The sequence below is a fragment of the Diprion similis genome, chromosome 6 (assembly GCF_021155765.1).
Source record: "Diprion similis isolate iyDipSimi1 chromosome 6, iyDipSimi1.1, whole genome shotgun sequence".
Taxonomy (NCBI): domain Eukaryota; kingdom Metazoa; phylum Arthropoda; class Insecta; order Hymenoptera; family Diprionidae; genus Diprion; species Diprion similis.
The window spans coordinates 3,085,850-3,104,458 of NC_060110.1; the positions used below are offsets into that span (position 1 = coordinate 3,085,850).

Below are 18,609 nucleotides of genomic sequence, written 5' to 3' on the forward strand. Positions count from 1 at the left end.
CGGCAGTGAGATTGCGGCAAACATTCGAATACAACAAATTCATCCGAGAAAACAAAGATTTAAACATTTACGTATCTTGCTAGCGTGACACTGAAAATTCCTGTCTTTTTCTTCAGGCGTCGAACGAAGAATCTCAAACAAGGTTGGTAAACAATTTTTTTTTTTTTTTTTTTTTATTAAATACGATAACGATAAATTACAGCGATGTATTTTTACTGCAAAAAATCTTCAGATATCTTCCAAATTTTTATTTAATATGACCGTTTCAACATAGCAATGGATAGTCTCATTGTCTCATTACGTGAAAGATGAAAAGATTGTTCATTAACTATCAATTCAGCGGTGAAATGTGAGTTTCCATTGCTTGTGTAGAACCAGTTTTACGTTGATAATTCTTGATCGAAAAAATGTTCTTAAATCGTCAGATAGAATAAATTGAAGTATTTCATAAGTTCTTGTTCAGTACCTGTAACTTATGAGTCTGTTCTTTGCCCGAGGAAATTGTTTCATCGATGATCCTTTCCATCCACATCACATTTGCCCGACATACCATTGATATTACGTACTCACCGCGAGCAGCATTTTTTTTTTTTTTCTGTCCTTAAATGATCGTTGTGATTCTTGAAAAGTCAATGAGTCTAGCATGTAACCAGTAAGGTGTAGACATTTGAAAAGCAGCTCAGGTCGGATCAAGTATACGCTGTGCTTCGGTGGAATGTTTAGTTCGGAATAACATCTTGTGTACCGTTTTAATAGCGATGGAATGGAATATGTTTAACATCGCTTTAACTTGTTGAGAAATACAGCATTTCATTCGTTTATACAATCCTACGTAACTGCACATAAAAGTACTAAATTAGTATCAACGTTTATCAAAACATCACGCGAGCTTTTTGACATCGAAACTGATCAGTATTAATAACAGAAAGTTACCGGCATTGCCTCTTCGCTTTCGATGACTTATCAAGCATGCGTGTCACGTGTGTGTATTTTGAAATGCCAGGCACGGAAGTCTGTGTAATGGTTTTAAATGGTGATTCACATTCAATAGAATTAGAGCATCATCCGAAATGCAGTGATGATTTATTGTTCACGATACCATCGCAGAATGCAATCTGACCTTGTCGACAAAGTTGTCGACTGATGTTGAATGTCTGATACTGATTCTGGGCTGATCAGGCCTCAGGAATTGCTACGACTTAAAATCAGCTCCGGTCTTACGCAATGCGTTGGTAACATGGTCAGGTGAATCAAACACGGATACGCGACTGGGCGTTTCACAATTCTTCGACGACGACATCTCTCGAGCCATAGTAAGGGCAATGAAAGACTACGTCTGGTGTTGTATCGAAGATTCAACATAAATTGTTGCTCGAAATGAATAATTCATTATCTATGTTGAAAGATATAACGCGCCTACCTAAAAGACAAAATAGTTTTCTCAAATACAAGCTTATTTTATAATTTGTTTATAAGGTTGATTTGTCACAGTTATGGGCAAAATTGTAATTAGTTGAGTCTAATTTTTCCAACAATTTCTAGTTTATAATTTACAAATGTTATTTGTTGGTGAGACGATATAAGTTAAGTTTAAGATAGTAAAATATAGATTACATTTAATTGAAGTCACTTACGGAAATGCAAATTGCATTTTCGTTTTGTAATTCAGACGCAATTAACTCACTAATAGCTCTATATTTTTGTGGATACTCGAACATCATTTCTAAACTTAATGCAGTGATTGATTATGTTGAAAAATTATAATTGAATCGAATAAACATATCGATTATTTTCAAGAATTGCAAACCCGGAAATTAATTATAAATTACAAGTGTGATTTATATTTTTTCACTCTAATTACAAAATACAAAATGTCATTCGTTTTTTTTTCTCATAGTTTATTTCAATCTGTAATATGTAGGTATAACCGAAGTTTTGTAAAAAAAATAAGCGTTCTTAAAGATATTTTATTTACTTATTTCACTTTTGAGTTTTATGGCAACTGACACGCAATTGAGTTTGAAAAAACTAAGCTAATTTTATGTATTTATATTAGGGTGTCCGTTATTTACCAATTTGATTATTTTTCTTGCGATACGCGGTAAATTTTTAGTTTATCGTCGAATAGAAAAAATATCAGAACAATTTAAGCCTTTAATATTCATATTAAACCTTGCCTTAAAGACAATACATTTTCCATTTAAATTACATGGGAATTTGCCACTTTTTACAATTATTTTTTTTTTTCTTGAACAAGTTAAGACACAGCAATAAAAAAGACAAATTCTTATAGGAAATTGAATGCTCTACAAAAAAGGTCTGTTATAATTTTTCGATTAATTCACTTCTTCAAAAGTTATTCACGGTTAAAGTTGAACTTGTTGTAAATTTTCAGATTTTGTTACTTTTACATTACATATATATATATGTATATATGTAAATATTCACCTGCAATATAGTAAAAACATGCGTATCCAAATAAATATTCTGATTGCCGATTCAGGTTTGAGTGAGCATATTAATGGCATTCTTAACCTTTTTGTAAGTGGACTTTTCCAGTTTCTTCCCCGATACCAAATCAGCATAACACAAAAAAAGCTTATCGTTGTACACAAGCAGTGGCGTAACTATACCGTTCAAGGCCCGTGGCAAATGAATCGGATGGGGCCCTCTTCCATCCAATATAAAGAAGGTCAACCAACGTTAAAGTTTTTTTTTCATTTTATAATGAATCAGTACGTGAAGTAGGTACATAAAACGTAATTATAATTAGTGGATTTTGTAATAAATTTTAATTTGAAGATCGTACTGGATTCAAATCACAATTTTTGTTTAGGTACATAATGTTTATAATAAAAATTCCTTTTTTCGGGCTTTCTGTTGAGCAAAAGTATTAATGACATCATCAAAGTTCAAATATCAGGCCACGGAATGTTCGATGGATAGAATAGATAGGAATTTCTTATCTATCGGATACGTTCTCAAACTGACTGGGTGATATCTTTACCAACAAATGCATTGTAATTTTGATACATTTTTTGTTTAATTTGTGTAAGCACGTAGATAACTTAAATTAATTGAAGATAAAACTAATAAATTTTACTAAATGTTGTGATTCTCCTGTGCCGACGGCCGGGGGCCCCTTCGGGCTGGGGGCCCGTAGCATTTTGCCCGTCCTGCCACCCTATTGTTACGCCACTGTACACAAGTATTGTATAAATTTATGCTTATGATCGCACATAAAATACTGATTTTTCTCTTAAAACACGCGATTGTAACTCGTTAATATAATAATAATTCAAAACATTGAATATGATCACGTTTATACATTGAATGTGTTCATACTTACACACTTTGAAGCTTATAGATGAACACTGTTAAAAGAATCATCTTTTATAAAATAAAAATCTTCAATTTATTTCAAATTATAAGCATTCGTACAACTGATCCTCAGCTTTTAACGACATTTAACTATAAAGGAAAACTATGGGTAAAATCTTACGTAAGAAGTGGGAGGGGGAGTCCAAGAAATCTTATGTGTTCTTACATGGGGGTAGGGGGTTAAAAATGGCTAAAATCGTCCTTACGTAATCAACGAATGGCCCCTAAACCACCAAACTTTGAAAAATTTTGAAAAAAAACCAGGGACCATACTCCTAAATGCAGTTAGAAATCTATAAAAGAGAAATAAATCGAAAGATTTTGAGGTCTGGAGGTGGCTCACTTTACGCAAAATTCTCGATATATAAATATATTCCTCTAATAATAATTAGTAACCATAATAATAACAATAACGTCTCCATCTTGCCACACTCGATAGGGTATGTCTCCATAAGCTACTCTTGTTCCAAACATAGTCAAGTTAAACTCACAATCACTCCTGGTAGGTTTGACGGTATAGTTTCCGTGATTTAGTTGAAAGTTTATTCAAAGTTCAGTTTAATGAGCGTAACTTGTGCCTATAGTAGATATGCGAAGTCCATTTCTGGGCAAAGCAATGAATATGGTAATAACGTGAACTGCAAAAGGTACTCAGGCTTGTGGCTGAAAGGCGATAAATATTTGTGTACTTCATTGCCTGGATATGCTTATGATTATAATCCTTTCTATTATTTTTCACCGAAGGAATTGTGTTCCGATTAATAACATATAAACGGTTTATGTAAAGTACAGTATTTGGAATTAGTCTGAGACTGCCTTAAAATGTTGTAAAATATAAAAACAACCAGGTGTTTCCTGATGTTAGGTAACTGACGCTCTTGACATTGAGAAACGATTGAATAAGAACTTACGATTAGCACTCCCTCTTTTATTCATTGTTTGTTAAAGATCTTGTTTGATATGACAATAAACTGCAGGTTCACTGGAAACAAACATATGAGGTCAAGGCCATGCAATGGTAATGGACTAAGGACTTTCCATTCACGTGTGAAGACCAAGTTAGAAACACTTTCGAAGACAAAATGCTGGTCTTTCGCTTTCAGTATAAAGTCACGTGTAGTTTTTAAAAGATAAATATAGAAACGTAGTTTACACACATTTTAGAATATTTGTTTGCTCACATCTTACACTGGGAAGGAATTGTGAATGTTTGCATTAAGTAAGGAATTCTGAAGACTACTGCCCAAAGGTATTATCTTAAGACCATAACGAGCAATTTGATAGGGCATAAGGGTAATTGGCACAAGTATGAAGGTAGCTGATTGTGAGTACGGCGATATAAAGGCCATTGTTAGTGAAATCAAGAACTTATTTTCGATGACCTCGTGCAATTCTTTAAAAATTTACACATTTATAGCAACATAACCGAAAAATTTTTCAGTGAATGAATGAATTATATTACAATAAGTTTTTCAAACCTAACCGTTTGCTAAATGCTGTATTTTTTACAGTAAACGTACCTTGGAAAATATATGCTACAAAAAACAAAAGAAAAAAAAAAAATCATTGGGACACAAGAGTTGTAATTTGTTATATTTTGTCATGAAATTTCTATTTTTTTTTCATGAGATTGTTTTCTATTGCATTCTTTTATTTATTTTATAGCAATTTTTATAAAATTTTCTATAAACATCGAATGAACTGTGTCGAAGTCCTTCGAGTCGTATGATTTTTTTTCAACAGAAGCATACGGTCAAGGAAAACAGGATATGACAATTTTTCATGCTCATAATTTGAATAAGAAATTGTGATTTTGGATTTTTTCATTCAGCTATTTTCAATATCATCGTGGAAGTTTTCTAAGGACTTGTTTTTCCGGATACTACAGATCTGCGAACGTCTCTTTCTAATTCTTCTGACAATACCATTGAAGCATTGACTGTTTTTTTTATTGGATACTTCTTGTGGTAATTTAAATTCAAAATGCTATCGTTATTGCAAGCTAGTGTTTTATATTAAAATTTCGGGATCCCAAAACTGGATTCAGCTGGATTCAAAACTTGTTTTGAGTTGTTTTCATTGTTTTTTTTTCATTCAATCAAGTAACTTTTCTTGCTTTGGTGAAAATGAAAGTAATTGTTTTTTAGTTCCTGGTTCCGAGTAACTATAGATATGCAACATCAACGTACTTATAGTATATTACCTACCGATTTTTGAATCTCATGTATTTTAACGGACAAGTGAAGACCAGTGAGTAATAAAACTGGCGGCTCTTACATATGTATGGGAGATAAAAGCAGTTAAAAAATATACCAAACCAATGGATTAAAAAGTGAAATTGAATTAATTAAATTGAATACCTATAATTTAAAAAGTCCTTGTTATACAGAAAAATATTTTCAAACATTCAAGTTGAACTGTAAACTGCCTGTTAACGAAAAGCATTACTATACTTTTTTTTAAACAAAATCATCCATACAGTTGGTCCAATAATTTACAGACAATCAACTTGTGATTTAGCAATAAATACGTTATTGTTAGTTAAAAACTAACATGGATGATGTATGGAGAATTCATGACATGCTGCGAAAATTTAATTCTATAAGCTTTATCGCATTTTTGCATCAACCACCTTTTCGACATATCTATATGTTACCTGAGTACACCTGATAATACCTGAGTCTAGTATTTTGCAAATAAAACAATGTTTATTTTACTGAGAATTATTGACATACACTGTTGAACCATCAAACAGAAAACGAAAAGTAAAAAACGCCTGGCTCGTGCGTATACTGCTATGGTAATTGTTTTTTCAAATGAATACGAAACTAGTTACGCATAAGTACATACCGATGGGTCTTCGTAACTAGGAACTCCAATGGTCGACATTCTGAAAATCTCCAGTCTGGGGGTCTTCCACTTAATTTCCATATAAAAGCTCCGAGTCCGCCATCTTGTAAGCATATCAATCAAGCAGATAAATAATGTAAATTTTTGGTCTAAGATGGTCTAATTGTAAGACCATCGGTCTTAACCGACCGCAAATACCCAGACAGCACAAAACTTGAAGTTATCAAAAAGTCGTCTAAAGGATGTCTTATGCACCATTTTCTGACCTCTATCAGGCGTGAAGATATTTTTTAGGCGCTAGAAAATGGCACGTAGATAACCTTTAAATTTTGTGTTGTCCGGGGAATTAGTCTGCGCTCAATCAAAATTTGGAGTATTCAAAATTTTGCAAGATATGGTATAAAATTGCTAATCGGTTTACAACTTATTCTGCAGTTTTGAATGCTCAATCTTTTCCTGTTCCTAAATGGATGCTAGTTGTTCCTAGACTGTAGATTGATATTTTTGATAAACAGTAGAGCATCAGACTAGTGTATACACAAATATTTGTTACCGCATTTTTGTAAGACAAATCTAAAAAACAACAGACAAGTTTTTTGTGGCTAGTGTCCAACTTGGGATATACCGTCCATGTACTGGAACAAGTCAAGGACTCGCACAAACACAAACAATTACACGAGGTGAAATATATTGTTAAGAAGAAGACGGAAAAAAAAGAGGAATAAAACCGGTCCCCGAGTTTTCCTGTTTCGCTAGTTGGGTAATGGATCGCTCACACGTAGCTAATATCTATAGTTTAGTAATCTTCGACTTTGTACTTTATGTAAAGGTACAGAGTTAATCACTGTGCGTGAGAAGAATCGGCTGAGCTTCGGATAGTCTTCTCACTTCATATATTACTAAACTTTGATAAGTTAGATCTTCGTCGCAAAACAGTGTTTCAAGCTTTAAAAATTTCTGTGAGATATTTGCCATTGCTAGTTTGTGCAATGAAAGTTAGTTTTTAATCGTCAATCTGTCATTACTGTAGAGGGTAAAGCTCAGAAATATAATCGTGATTAAGTATGAAATCTATTTAGACAACCAAACCCATTTTTTTTTTCAATACATGTAAACGAATACAAATGATTAAAATTTGTGAAGGTGAGATTATATTTGAGCTACTGTAGCTGTCATTTTATTTGGCGTTAAACGTTTAACGCCCTACGAGCTCCGAAAATTAGTCTAGAGTAGGAATAAAATTACAAATGTGTCTAACGAAAACCATATTGATCAAAGTTCGAATCCATCTGACGCATATAAAGAATAGTAACTTTTTGTTAATAATGTTAAATACATCAAATAAATTGTGTAATAATATAGTTATTTCATGCCTAATATTTTTGCTGACGGAATAATTTTGACATCAAGTATTTGTTAAACACCGTTTCGATTCTGAAACTTTAGGCTGCGAAAATCACTCGGCGGTGCGTGCATGTAGAATTTAACTGATTAATTTAATTGAACTTAAAAATTGATGAAAAATCTGCGTCCTTTTCAAGTTCTTATGCTTGTTATCTATCTTCTTCGTAGAATGTTTGAGCTTCAAAAATCTTGTTTCCTTTATGAAATATGTTTGAAAGAATTTCTACGGTACAAAAAGCGAACATTTGAAAACGTGGTAACTATTCAAACAGTAATTTATAAATAGTATAGAATCAATATTAACTCGAATATTAACGAGCATAGCAAAAAAAAAAAAAAAATTTTTAATAAGTTCATTCATTTGGGTATATTTGAAAAATAGAAGTGGGTGAAGTTGAGAGTGGCCAATAATTTTTCAGAAAATAGTCACACATTTCACTCGTCTGGTTAATTGTTTTTATCGTTCAGGTCATTCATTCAATGATCCGCTCAATGGTTATCCACCAAAAAGTCGTACATTCTAATCGGTTTTACGTAACGTAATTCATCATCAGTATTTAAACGTATATTTGACTTTGAAGGTCGGTAGATATTCCCGTGAAGAATTTTCGTTTGGTTGACAGCAATTTCACAGACAAAATATTTTAGGTTTGTAATATCACAGGTATTTACCATTAAAAATTGTAAAAACCGGTACTTGATTGCTTTAAATTTTTTTTTCACGCCATACGTTTCGTACAAAGACTGCGTAGTTAAAAAGTTCGATAAATAATTTAGGCGGGTTGTAGATGTAAGCCAGCTGGTACAGCAAGACGCATCACGTCAAGGTTAAAAGATTGGCTGTGTTGGAAGTGCTTACATTATTTTGTTATTATATCTTCGGAAAAAACCAGATTCTCTCTTTCACGTATAAACACTGTCCGGTAAATTTTTTGTTAATTTTATGATGTACGTATAAATTTCATTTTTGTGCCTCATTTTCCATAATTCTAAAAGCTGCTTCGCATATTCTTTCACAGTTTTTCTGATTTCGTGTAGCGGACATTAAGACTGATGTCAGTTCTCAAATTTGTACGGTCTGTGTGGATCTCATTTCAGATCTCACGCTGAAATTTCACAAGTAATATGCTGGCAGACAAGGACTAGTGAATGATTTTGCAGTAATTCCACTAAGTTTTTGTGACTTCGAAAAAAAATTCTTAATATCAAATCTCCGTGGAAGATTCTTTGAAGAAATTGTATCTAGGATCGTGACTAACTCTTGCGTATTTTTCTTTTTCAGGAAGGTAATTGGTAGTGAAATTATAACCATAGCCTACCGGTGACCAATACTTACGTAGAATTTGGGTTTCCAAGATGACGTCTACTGAGCCATTGGTTGTGGACTCTGTTTTCCTGTACGAGAAGGAAAATGCAGTGACGCATCACACAGGAAATTACGAACTTGTACATCTGGAGCCACCAACGCCGGTTCTCCGACGAGGGCAGCCCTTCAATTTGGCTGTTCGTTTCAACCGACCATACGTCGACTCGACGGACATCGTTCGTTTGTTGTTCAGCTTTGGTCCAAATCCTAATGTGATAAAGGGAACCAGAGGAGTCAACACTGTCACCAACAGAGATACTTATCTACATGATTTAGAATCCTGGGATGTACGTATGGTTGGTTCCAACGCGGAGGATTTATCCGTCGAAGTTCGAAGCCCCATTGACAGTCCAGTTGGCATTTGGCAAATGAATATAGAAACAACGACGTTGGGGAGTAAGAAAGCGCCCAACACCTTTGATCTCGGAAAAGATATTTATGTCTTGTTTAATCCATGGGTAAAAGGTAGGTGCAAGAAGACAATGTGACTAGCGTTGAATTCTCTTTTGATGCATAAGATTAGCCAGATTTTTCACTTATCCACAGAGGACCTTGTCTACATGGAAAATCAAAGACTGTTGGACGAATACGTGACAAACGACACTGGAAAGGTCTGGGTTGGTGCTTTGGGAAGCTGTCGTGGCAGAGAATGGGTTTTCGGTCAATTCGATGCCTGCGTTCTTCCGGCTTGTCAAATGTTGCTTGAAAGATCGGGAATCAAGACAATGTCTCGTGGAGATCCCATTAAAATGACTAGAGCTATATCGAGAATTGTAAGTAATCGATTTAAAAGCTATGCGTATTGTACGAATTTTTTGGTTTGATAAATCTAACTCACGATCTGTAGATCCAGGTTGAATTGTTGTCAGCACACTCACAAAAACGAATACTGTTTCACGCAAAAACGTGTTTGCATACAATTCACGTACGATGGCGTTCATAATCTGTAAACGAGTATTTTCTATTCTCAGGTTAATTCAAACGATGATAAAGGTGTTCTTACTGGTCGATGGGACGGAGAGTACTCCGATGGAACTGCCCCCGCTGCATGGACTGGCAGCGTACCAATCCTGGAGCAATTTTTCCAAACTGGAGAAGCGGTCAACTACGGACAATGTTGGGTCTTTGCCGGAGTAGTGACGACCATTTGTCGGGCTTTGGGTATACCTTCAAGGGTCATCTCGAATATGGTCTCTGCACACGATGCAAATGCCTCTTTGTCCGTTGATCGTTATTATAACGCTGATAATGAAGAGCTCGAATACGATCCGGAGAACCCCCTGGGCGAAGATTCAATTTGGAATTACCACGTGTGGAATGACGTGTGGATGGCCAGACCAGATCTTCCCAAAGGATACGGTGGTTGGCAGGCGATTGATGCTACGCCTCAGGAAACTTCGGATGGATTTTATCAATGTGGACCAACTTCTGTTGAAGCAATCAGGCAAGGTGCCGTTGGATACAATTACGATGTTCCATTCATGCTAGCTTCCGTCAACGCTGACTTAATGCGGTGGAAGGAAGATAGCGAAAGTGATTTCGGTTGGAGTAAAATAGACTGCAACAAGTACCAGTACGTAGTGTGCATTATCGATATTATTTATTCATTTACATTTCAATTTGTATATTGAGTTACCTTGACAGCGAACTTGACTTATAATTTTTTTTAATTACAGCATTGGACGTATGATTCTGACCAAGCAACCGTATATTTTTGACCCAAACGGTGACAAAGACAGACAAGATATCACTAAAGATTACAAAGCCAAGGAAGGTAAGATATCAATGCACGAATCACTGAAAGTACTTCGTCTCATTCAATTTCGTAATTCAAATTTCGGATCAGCGTGATTAATAGTTTATTTCGTGGAAACACTTATAGGTAGCGATGCGGAGCGCTTAACTCTGTACAGGGCGGTCCGTGGTACGGAGAGGGCAAAGAAGTTTTACGCAATTCCAGATCCAGCTAAGGAAGACGTTGAATTTGATCTCGTTGAGATCGACAGAGTCGACATCGGAAAGCCTTTTGCCGTGACAGTTCGCATTAAAAACAAGTCTACCCAACCACGCAATATCAGTGCGATTTTGTCAGCCGGAAGTGTCTTCTATACCGGAGTAAAAGCCAATTTGGTGAAAAGGGCAACTGGCGAATTTACCGTTCAGCCCGGTGGCAGTAAGTTTGACATTTGAATTCTCACCTATCTGACATTATTGAAAGAATTTTTACGGTAGTACTTATTTCACAGCGGAACAATTGAAATTAACTGTAACTGTCGATGACTACCTGGATAAGTTGGTTGAGTATGCCATCATGAAGTTGTATGCTATCGCTACAGTTAAAGAGACAAGACAAACGTGGGCAGAAGAAGACGATTTCCAGGTTTTGAAACCAACTATTACCATTAAGGTAACGTGGACCTCAATTTTAGTGCGGACTGTTCGAAACAGAATGGAGTAATACACATGACATATAAAACTAATTATTATACTAAGGAAAAAAGGACTTTCAGAATTTCCGTGAGCCGTATCACCAAATTCGCTTTGATTGGAAAAACGAACGGAAAGTAGTCCAATGATACTATAGTTATTTGTATTTGAAAACCGGATTAACAATATTTACGATCTATCAGACGTGGCTCTATAGTCGAGGCTCTATTCGATGCCATATCCTTACAGAATTGTACCGTGATAATCTCACGAAATTGAATCATGCGTTAAGTTTTTTATCTGTTTAGACAGGTTGACCAACTCTGTCTCGTTGCGCACAGACGCAACCCTTCCATACGTTTGAGCAGTTCAGGGTTATGTTCATTCAAATGTAGACCCGCCACATTTTAGCTAGCTCAAAATCTTAGTGCAACACAACCTCGAGACGTCTGCGAATTGATACTCGCGTCTGGTCGTAACAGACTTGGCTAATCTGATAAATAGATTCCCAGAAAAGTGGGTACGACTAAGTTGAATTTACTAATAGAATCCCTCGATTTTGCGCATGCGCATTTGGGTATTCAGTTTCCTGACATGTCGCAGTATAGGTTGTTGAAGTTAAATTGTTCACCGTGCGTAGGTTTACGAACTCACACTTTGTATGAATCATCAGTTTTGGATGTACAGTGTGAATTGCTAACGACAGAATGATCCGTCGTCTGCTCAAGTTTTATGCGCATGCGCTACGATCCAAGAGCAGCTGTTTGCCAGGTTGACCAACCGTCATCAATTCGCTGCGATGGCAAATAATTGCTCTCGCGCGGATTGTAGCGCATGCGCATTAAACTATAACATTCTGTCTTAGCAATTCAAACTGTGTATATTTTACTTATTATAATATAAAATATATAATACATAATATTATGTCATTGATGAACTTTTGTAGATTCAAGACGAGCTTTCAGTTGGAAAGCCAGCAGCAATTTCGTTGAGTTTTACAAACCCGCTGCAGAAGACCTTGACAGAGTGTAAATTCAACTACGCTGGTCCAGGATTGGCGAGAAACAAGACATTGATGTTCAGAGACGTTGCTCCAGGTGAGCTTGTGCATGTGGAACATCAATTAATCCCGCAGAAGGCTGGGAAACAAACGATCATCGCTACTTTCACATCCAAGCAACTCGTTGACGTCACAGGCTCACAGTCGGTTGAAGTATTCGAGGATTGAATATTTACTCAGTATTCAGACCATAAATTAAGTATTAGAATTAAGAAACTTTTTCTGCATTGTATTATCACTCTAAAATTTCTTCGCCGAAAACAATAGACTGCGAATATTATATTGCTTCTACATTTTGGCAGATTGTTGAGAAGTCACTACTTACGACAATTGCAGTGTCCCATAGTCAGGAATTTTGTACGGTAGGGGACAGATTATTTTTATAAACAATTTCAGTAAGTACAGTATAAATATTCGAGTTTCATTTTTAGGAAACCGAATCGTGCCATAATTTTGATCCTGTAAGAGGATATGATACTATCCTCATAGAAATTGCGTAATTGAAACTTAATTTTTGCGATTAAATAGTAGTACATAGCGCAGATCATACTTATGTTAGCTCTTTAAATATGTAGCTATTTCCACTAATTCCATTCATATTAGTATAGTTCTTATTACTTGATTTTTGTAACATTTTATACTTCTATGACACACTCAGAATAAATGGGGTAGTATTCAGGATATAACAATATAGTGTCAGGATGATACCTATTTATAATGGGCAATCTGTCACGCTCGTATTCCATAGTTTAAGTAAAAGATTAAGGCATCTGCAAGTTGATCACGGCTTCTGGAAATTGAATCTACATCAAAATCCATAGGCATAATCCGCTATGGAGTGGCAAGAACAAAGGAGCCTTGAAATAGGTACTCGTCGTAATATTTTTCAGCATTTCATTCAGTTCTTACGATAGATAATTACATAACTGTTTTTACTATCCCTAACCAGATTATCGCATAGGCGAATTAGTCCGGTTTTTACAGGGACCAATTCAGATTCTATATTCTTTGTTCAATCTGTGTCTGCACGTATTCTAAATAAATTTTCTATAATAAATCGTCCTTCGCAACTTTAAGATTATCTGAAATTCGGACAGTCATTTGTAGTCATTTACCATACCATAAATTACCACAAATTACCAGACTGTTTCACATGTAGTAAATAGTCGTAATCTATTATCTTGATTTTGATATTGTTACTTTATCAAATTTTATAGAGATTTCACGTTTATCAAAAATGTTTGGCGTTTCATTAACGTGTCCTCTAAAGTTATCTCACCAGCCGGACACTGTTTGTGAGACTTTGGTTAATATTTTCAGTTAATTTTTTCATAAGTTAACCACCGCATAAGGCAACCAATACAGAGAATTTTGTATTTTTGTTTTGCCTAATACAGTTGCGTGCTCGTAAAGTGAAAGCGTTCATCACATTCATTCATTTATTGTAAGTATCAACAACTAGATGCAAGCATTGGACGATATCGGCCAGTTTGCTAATGAACCAGTAAAAGTTAAAGCGAATAGCATTACCATACGTATTCCGATAAAGCATTCAACGCGTGAGTGTTTTAAAATCCCTGACACATTTATATTTATTGCTGTAAGAGGACAAAATAATCTATTAGTGTACAAAAATAACATTACACCAGGAGGATTCCTTGAGGGTTAACGATGCGATCGACGCCTCGTTGGCAGATAGGCAACTGCAGTTACGTCTGGAATTTGCATCGTCAAGCCTCCAAGAATTCCTTCTTGGTAAATAAAATATAGGAGCTTGGAGAACGCTGATTAAACCATTACTGAAGCTCACAATAGACTGAAAAATGCAGACCGAAAAATACAAATGAACAGATGACTGCGTAAATGAGATATAGAATACGTTCTCTGGACACGATTGCACCGCTAACAGCACTCCAAGATTTTTCACAAAGCACCGAGCGTCTTCCGCACTTGAAGACTTTCGATTTTCGTTGAGATTTTTTCAGATCACAGCATTGAATTGACTTGGTGTTCACGGAGTTTTGGTCCTTTGATGACAGAAGATCGCAGATTTTTACAACTTCGTTCAATAGATCGTCTAAAACACACGTAACTTCTGGAATTACGTAGCAATTGGCCGAATATATGCAGGCTGTCGAAGTGGCTGTATCGGAATAATTTGTGCTGATCGATTCGTCATCATTACTTGACTCGATGAAACGGTCATCTTCTTCACTTTCGCAAACCATTTCATCGTCTATCGAATTACAGGCTATACTGAAATGCTGCAAATTTTTCTCTAACAAAGTTTTGATACGAGATCCAGGAATTGAATCTTGAACCTTCGTTACAGTTTTCGACGTCGTGTTAGCGTTTGGAAACGAACATTTCGGCTTGGACTCGGTGTCCGAATGTCTCGATCCCGTATTTGAGGCTTTTCCGGCAAAGTGTAACGTTTCAAGGCACTTGTTAGTTATAGATCTATCATTCACACCTAGTTGACTAGCTTCTTTCACGAAACAATATGGTTCCGAAGGAATCTCTGCAGACGGAATAGATTTTCCTTTGAAGGTACTACATTGCCCCAGATTGCTGCCTTGTGGTTCCGCGATTGCTTTTCTATCAATGGTCACACCAGCCAATTTTGTTGCTTTGGGTTGTTTATTTGTCCAGGTTTTTGGGATCGTTTCAGGCTGAGTAGAATCAACTAAGTGATGGTTATATGTCGTTTGTAATTTACCATTCGTTGTATGTTCCTTAGCTACTTTTACGGTGCTCAAAGTTTTTTCCGGCACTTTTGTCACCGCTGAATATTCAGTATCAATTTCCGGTTTTTCGGTAGCCATTATCTGCTCGCTTATTTTTGTTCGAATGGTCTTCGAATTACCTGTTTGAATGAACGATCTATTACCGATGTCAGAACTGCAATCTTTACTTGAGTTTTGAATATGATCTGGCACCGTACGATTGGCATTACATAAAGTTTCGATAACTGCTGACGTATTTATATTGGTGGGAATGCGTGTAGGAATATCATCAGTATTTTGAATAGCTAGAGAATGTGACTTTGTTTTACTATCAGATGGTACATTTTTTTTTAATAGATCAATAGCGGCGTATAAATTAGCGGTTCTGATCGAAGCTAATCTGAAAGCTTCAATGATGTCATTCGATAATTCATATTCTAAGAACTCATTTATCTTTGGCGTAACTACCTTTAGGATGGTACTTGGCGAATGGAACGTAGATGGTGAAGTATATGATGCCGCAGAACTGTCTACCGAAGTGTTTGTACTTTGCAAAGCACCAGACACCAAGGTGTCAGACATCGTCAGATCACCCAAAGACTTATCGGATTTTGAAATAATATCAAATTGTGTTGAATTTTCAACTATCACAAATTCACTCAAATCTGCATCTTTTTTATTAGTAAAGATGGATTCAATTCTACTTAACTTAGTATTATCGTTTGTTTTTACGTCCAAATCCTTCACGGAAGTCATGGTGGCAACTTCCATGTAATGAAGATCACTTTCTGATTCAGATAATGTAGCAAGTTTACTAACGAGCAGTCGTGAAAAATTCCTGTCAGAAGATGATATTCTGCTAACTATTTTATCGGAATTTCCTTGATTTATGAGGTTTGCATCTAAGGATTTCGTCACAGACAATTCTTTTCTAATTGAATCAAATCCCCATCGGTCCCTTGACTTGTTTTCGGCTCTGCTTAAACGTTCATTGCTCACACCATGATCGCTGAGAATTTTCTTAAGCATATCCAAAGCCCTAGCATGTTTGTTGACAAATTTCTTTTTAGGTATAACATCACTATTTACTGTTATATTTTCATCTTCACAGAATCGTTGGATGCGGTTGTTTGAAATTTGTCGAGTATTTTCTCCGATATCGAAGTATTCGTTGGAATCATTTAAAACTTTCTGAGAACCGTCGGACGTCAATATGGAGTCTGAAATTTGATTTGAAATAATCTCTTCTGACATTTCGTAACTCGCAAGTGAGGTCGATGAGACTTGGCAATATTTAGAAGACAAGCAACTCATTGAATTAGGATCCCCACTCAAGTGTGCTCTGCATCCTATGTTTAATATTGAGGTTCTACTGTATCCTGTCGTAACATCATTCGAATTAGTTTCGCTGTAAGCCTTTGTCGATTCTTTAACCTCGTCGTCGCCAATGGTAAACTCAGAGGGCTGTGAATTAGATCTTATATTGGTCTCCGGTCTTACTTTTGAAGGTGCAAGATTAGAAATACTATTTTTTGTATCTTCCACATGGCCGTTACGTCGAGCGATAACTGGGACAGAATAGATACTAGGGATTGAAGTTTCATGGTTTGAATACTTGATTAATTCCTCAAGCAGTTGAATAATATGCTTCGGTGAAGATGTTTTCTTAGGTAATGGCAAATCTTGATTGATTGGTACCCTTGACTCGGTTAGTGGTGCATAATCAATGGTGTGTTCCAATGGAACTTCGGTAACTCTGACTCTTCCAATCTTGTTCAAAGTTCTAGTCCGTGTCTTCGATTTTGATCTTGGTTTCCTTGCCTTGGACTTGCTGACTTCAGCTGTCGGTTGGACATTGCTTCTATTCACAAACACCATCTCTGACTTTTCAGTTCCCAGCTCTCTTGTTGGGGAAGATTTCATCTTAACAAGTGAAGTTGTATCGTACGGTTTTATTACAGACTTCGTTACTACGTTTGCGGGATTTTTGACAGTATTGGGCATTGATGTGACCGGCAATTGTAACTTTTTGTTTCTGCAAAAAGAAAAACGAAATCCCTTACGCCTCAAAGCATACCAAAGTAAAAGCACATGATTCGTGACTTTAGGAGTCGGAATACTCGTTTAATCATATTTTGTGCATACCTTGCATGTTCACTAGTAGTGTTCTTCTTTCTTTTTAGAGAGGACAATGGCAGTGAATAAACTCTCTCATTGTTCAAAGCATCGCTTATGCTCGACTGAACAATGCCGTTACCACAATATTTTTTTATGGGTAGCTTCTGATTTTTTATAACAGTCTGCGGACATACAACTGATCTAGAATTGTTCGTCGAGTTATTGACAGTGGAATTACGGAGCATCGCTTTACAGCGGTTTATCGACTTCTTAGTACATGCAGAATTTGAAATAGGTAATTTCAAAGTCTCAAATGCAGTAATTGCTTCATAATTTCTGTGGTTTTGTAAACCTTGATCTATCTCTGCTATTGGGTTTCCGGACGTCGATTCGTATGGCTCAATGGCTCTCTTGAGTTCTGCGTTACCAAGAGGTTCCACTACTCTGTTCGATTGTGTTAGTCCAATTATCAGATCTTTTGAAGTCTTGCTCGACTTGTTGAAAGGGCTAGCGACGAAAGATCTGAAAATTGATGCAAATCTTAAAATCCGGATATATATTTTCTACGTATTCACTACATGGTGTTGGTAAAGATATACATTTGAGTATGTTTCTCCAATGTGTTGTGTGTGAAAACGATGTCGATTATTGGAAGAATTATATGTAAAACAGCGATTTCATCATTTGATATCCAGATGAACCAGCATGATCGAAAAACGCGATTTGATCTGTTCTAGTTTTGGTTCGATCTAGAGTTTCGTTCAAAAAAACTTGCTCCCTGAGTAAAATAGCTTAGTAAGACCTTCTACAAAGCAGATCCTATGACACTTTGTTATAAATCTGAGATGACTCCAATAGATTTATCATCTTCTATACTCTTCCTCTATATATGATTGTTTAATAAAGCGTGTGCACGTAAAGCTTTTTCTAACCAACCTGTCTGTTTTACTGAAGTTTGTCACACTTTTGGGCGAGTAGTTTCCTGCAGCTGTCGATTTTTCTTCCACTTTTCTTCCGTTTAACTTGGGTATAATTTTCTCGGTTATGACGAGAATATTTGTGATTAAATATTTTACGTGATTGGCTTCGTTTGAATTCGCACTTTGTAATTGTTTAGCAAGTAAGAAATATTCCTGATTTAATTTCTTCGAATGGCTCTCACGGCACAGATCCGTAGAACATTTTTCTGTGGTAAAGAAACGCTAGAATAAGAACAGTTTAGAGGTGAATCTAATTCATCCTAGAACCAAATACTTATACATGTTACGGGTTATATA

The 18,609-nt window shown here is 35.9% G+C and overlaps 2 protein-coding genes across 3 annotated transcripts; one reads left to right on the forward strand and one right to left on the reverse strand.

The window, feature by feature from the left end:
* On the forward strand, window positions 1-13,167 carry LOC124407324 (hemocyte protein-glutamine gamma-glutamyltransferase-like). 2 transcript variants are annotated; one of them, XM_046883358.1, is made up of 8 exons: window positions 1-133; window positions 8,985-9,466; window positions 9,548-9,774; window positions 9,973-10,574; window positions 10,678-10,775; window positions 10,884-11,174; window positions 11,248-11,408; window positions 12,375-13,167. In XM_046883358.1, exons 2-8 carry the CDS (start codon window positions 8,992-8,994, stop codon window positions 12,654-12,656), a joined length of 2,136 nt encoding a protein of 711 aa, XP_046739314.1. In that variant the 5' UTR covers window positions 1-133; window positions 8,985-8,991; the 3' UTR covers window positions 12,657-13,167. The 2 variants fall into 2 exon arrangements, with proteins under 2 accessions (XP_046739314.1, XP_046739313.1); XM_046883357.1 differs by having other exon boundaries at window positions 4-142; window positions 8,918-9,466.
* A 996-nt stretch (window positions 13,168-14,163) lies between these two features.
* Window positions 14,164-18,594, reverse strand: LOC124406468. Its single transcript, XM_046881894.1, has 4 exons — window positions 18,580-18,594; window positions 18,269-18,534; window positions 17,360-17,854; window positions 14,164-17,249 (listed from the first exon to the last, which is right to left on the reverse strand). The coding sequence occupies exons 1-4, from the start codon at window positions 18,592-18,594 to the stop codon at window positions 14,285-14,287; spliced, it is 3,741 nt and encodes a 1,246-aa protein (XP_046737850.1). The 3' UTR covers window positions 14,164-14,284.
* Window positions 18,595-18,609: the final 15 nt, after the last annotated feature.

Bases quoted from the DNA above. Each gene is read 5' to 3' on its own strand.
- LOC124407324 (XM_046883358.1), top strand. From the start codon at position 8,992: ATGACGTCTACTGAGCCATTGGTTGTGGACTCTGTTTTCCTGTACGAG. The intron at 9,467-9,547 runs GTAGGTGCAAGA...ACTTATCCACAG, and splicing joins GTTTAATCCATGGGTAAAAG to AGGACCTTGTCTACATGGAA. The intron at 10,575-10,677 runs GTACGTAGTGTG...TTTTAATTACAG, and splicing joins ATAGACTGCAACAAGTACCA to CATTGGACGTATGATTCTGA.
- LOC124406468 (XM_046881894.1), bottom strand. The intron at 17,855-18,268 runs GTTGGTTAGAAA...ATCAATTTTCAG, and splicing joins AACTTCAGTAAAACAGACAG to ATCTTTCGTCGCTAGCCCTT. The intron at 17,250-17,359 runs GTATGCACAAAA...TTCTTTTTGCAG, and splicing joins ACTACTAGTGAACATGCAAG to AAACAAAAAGTTACAATTGC.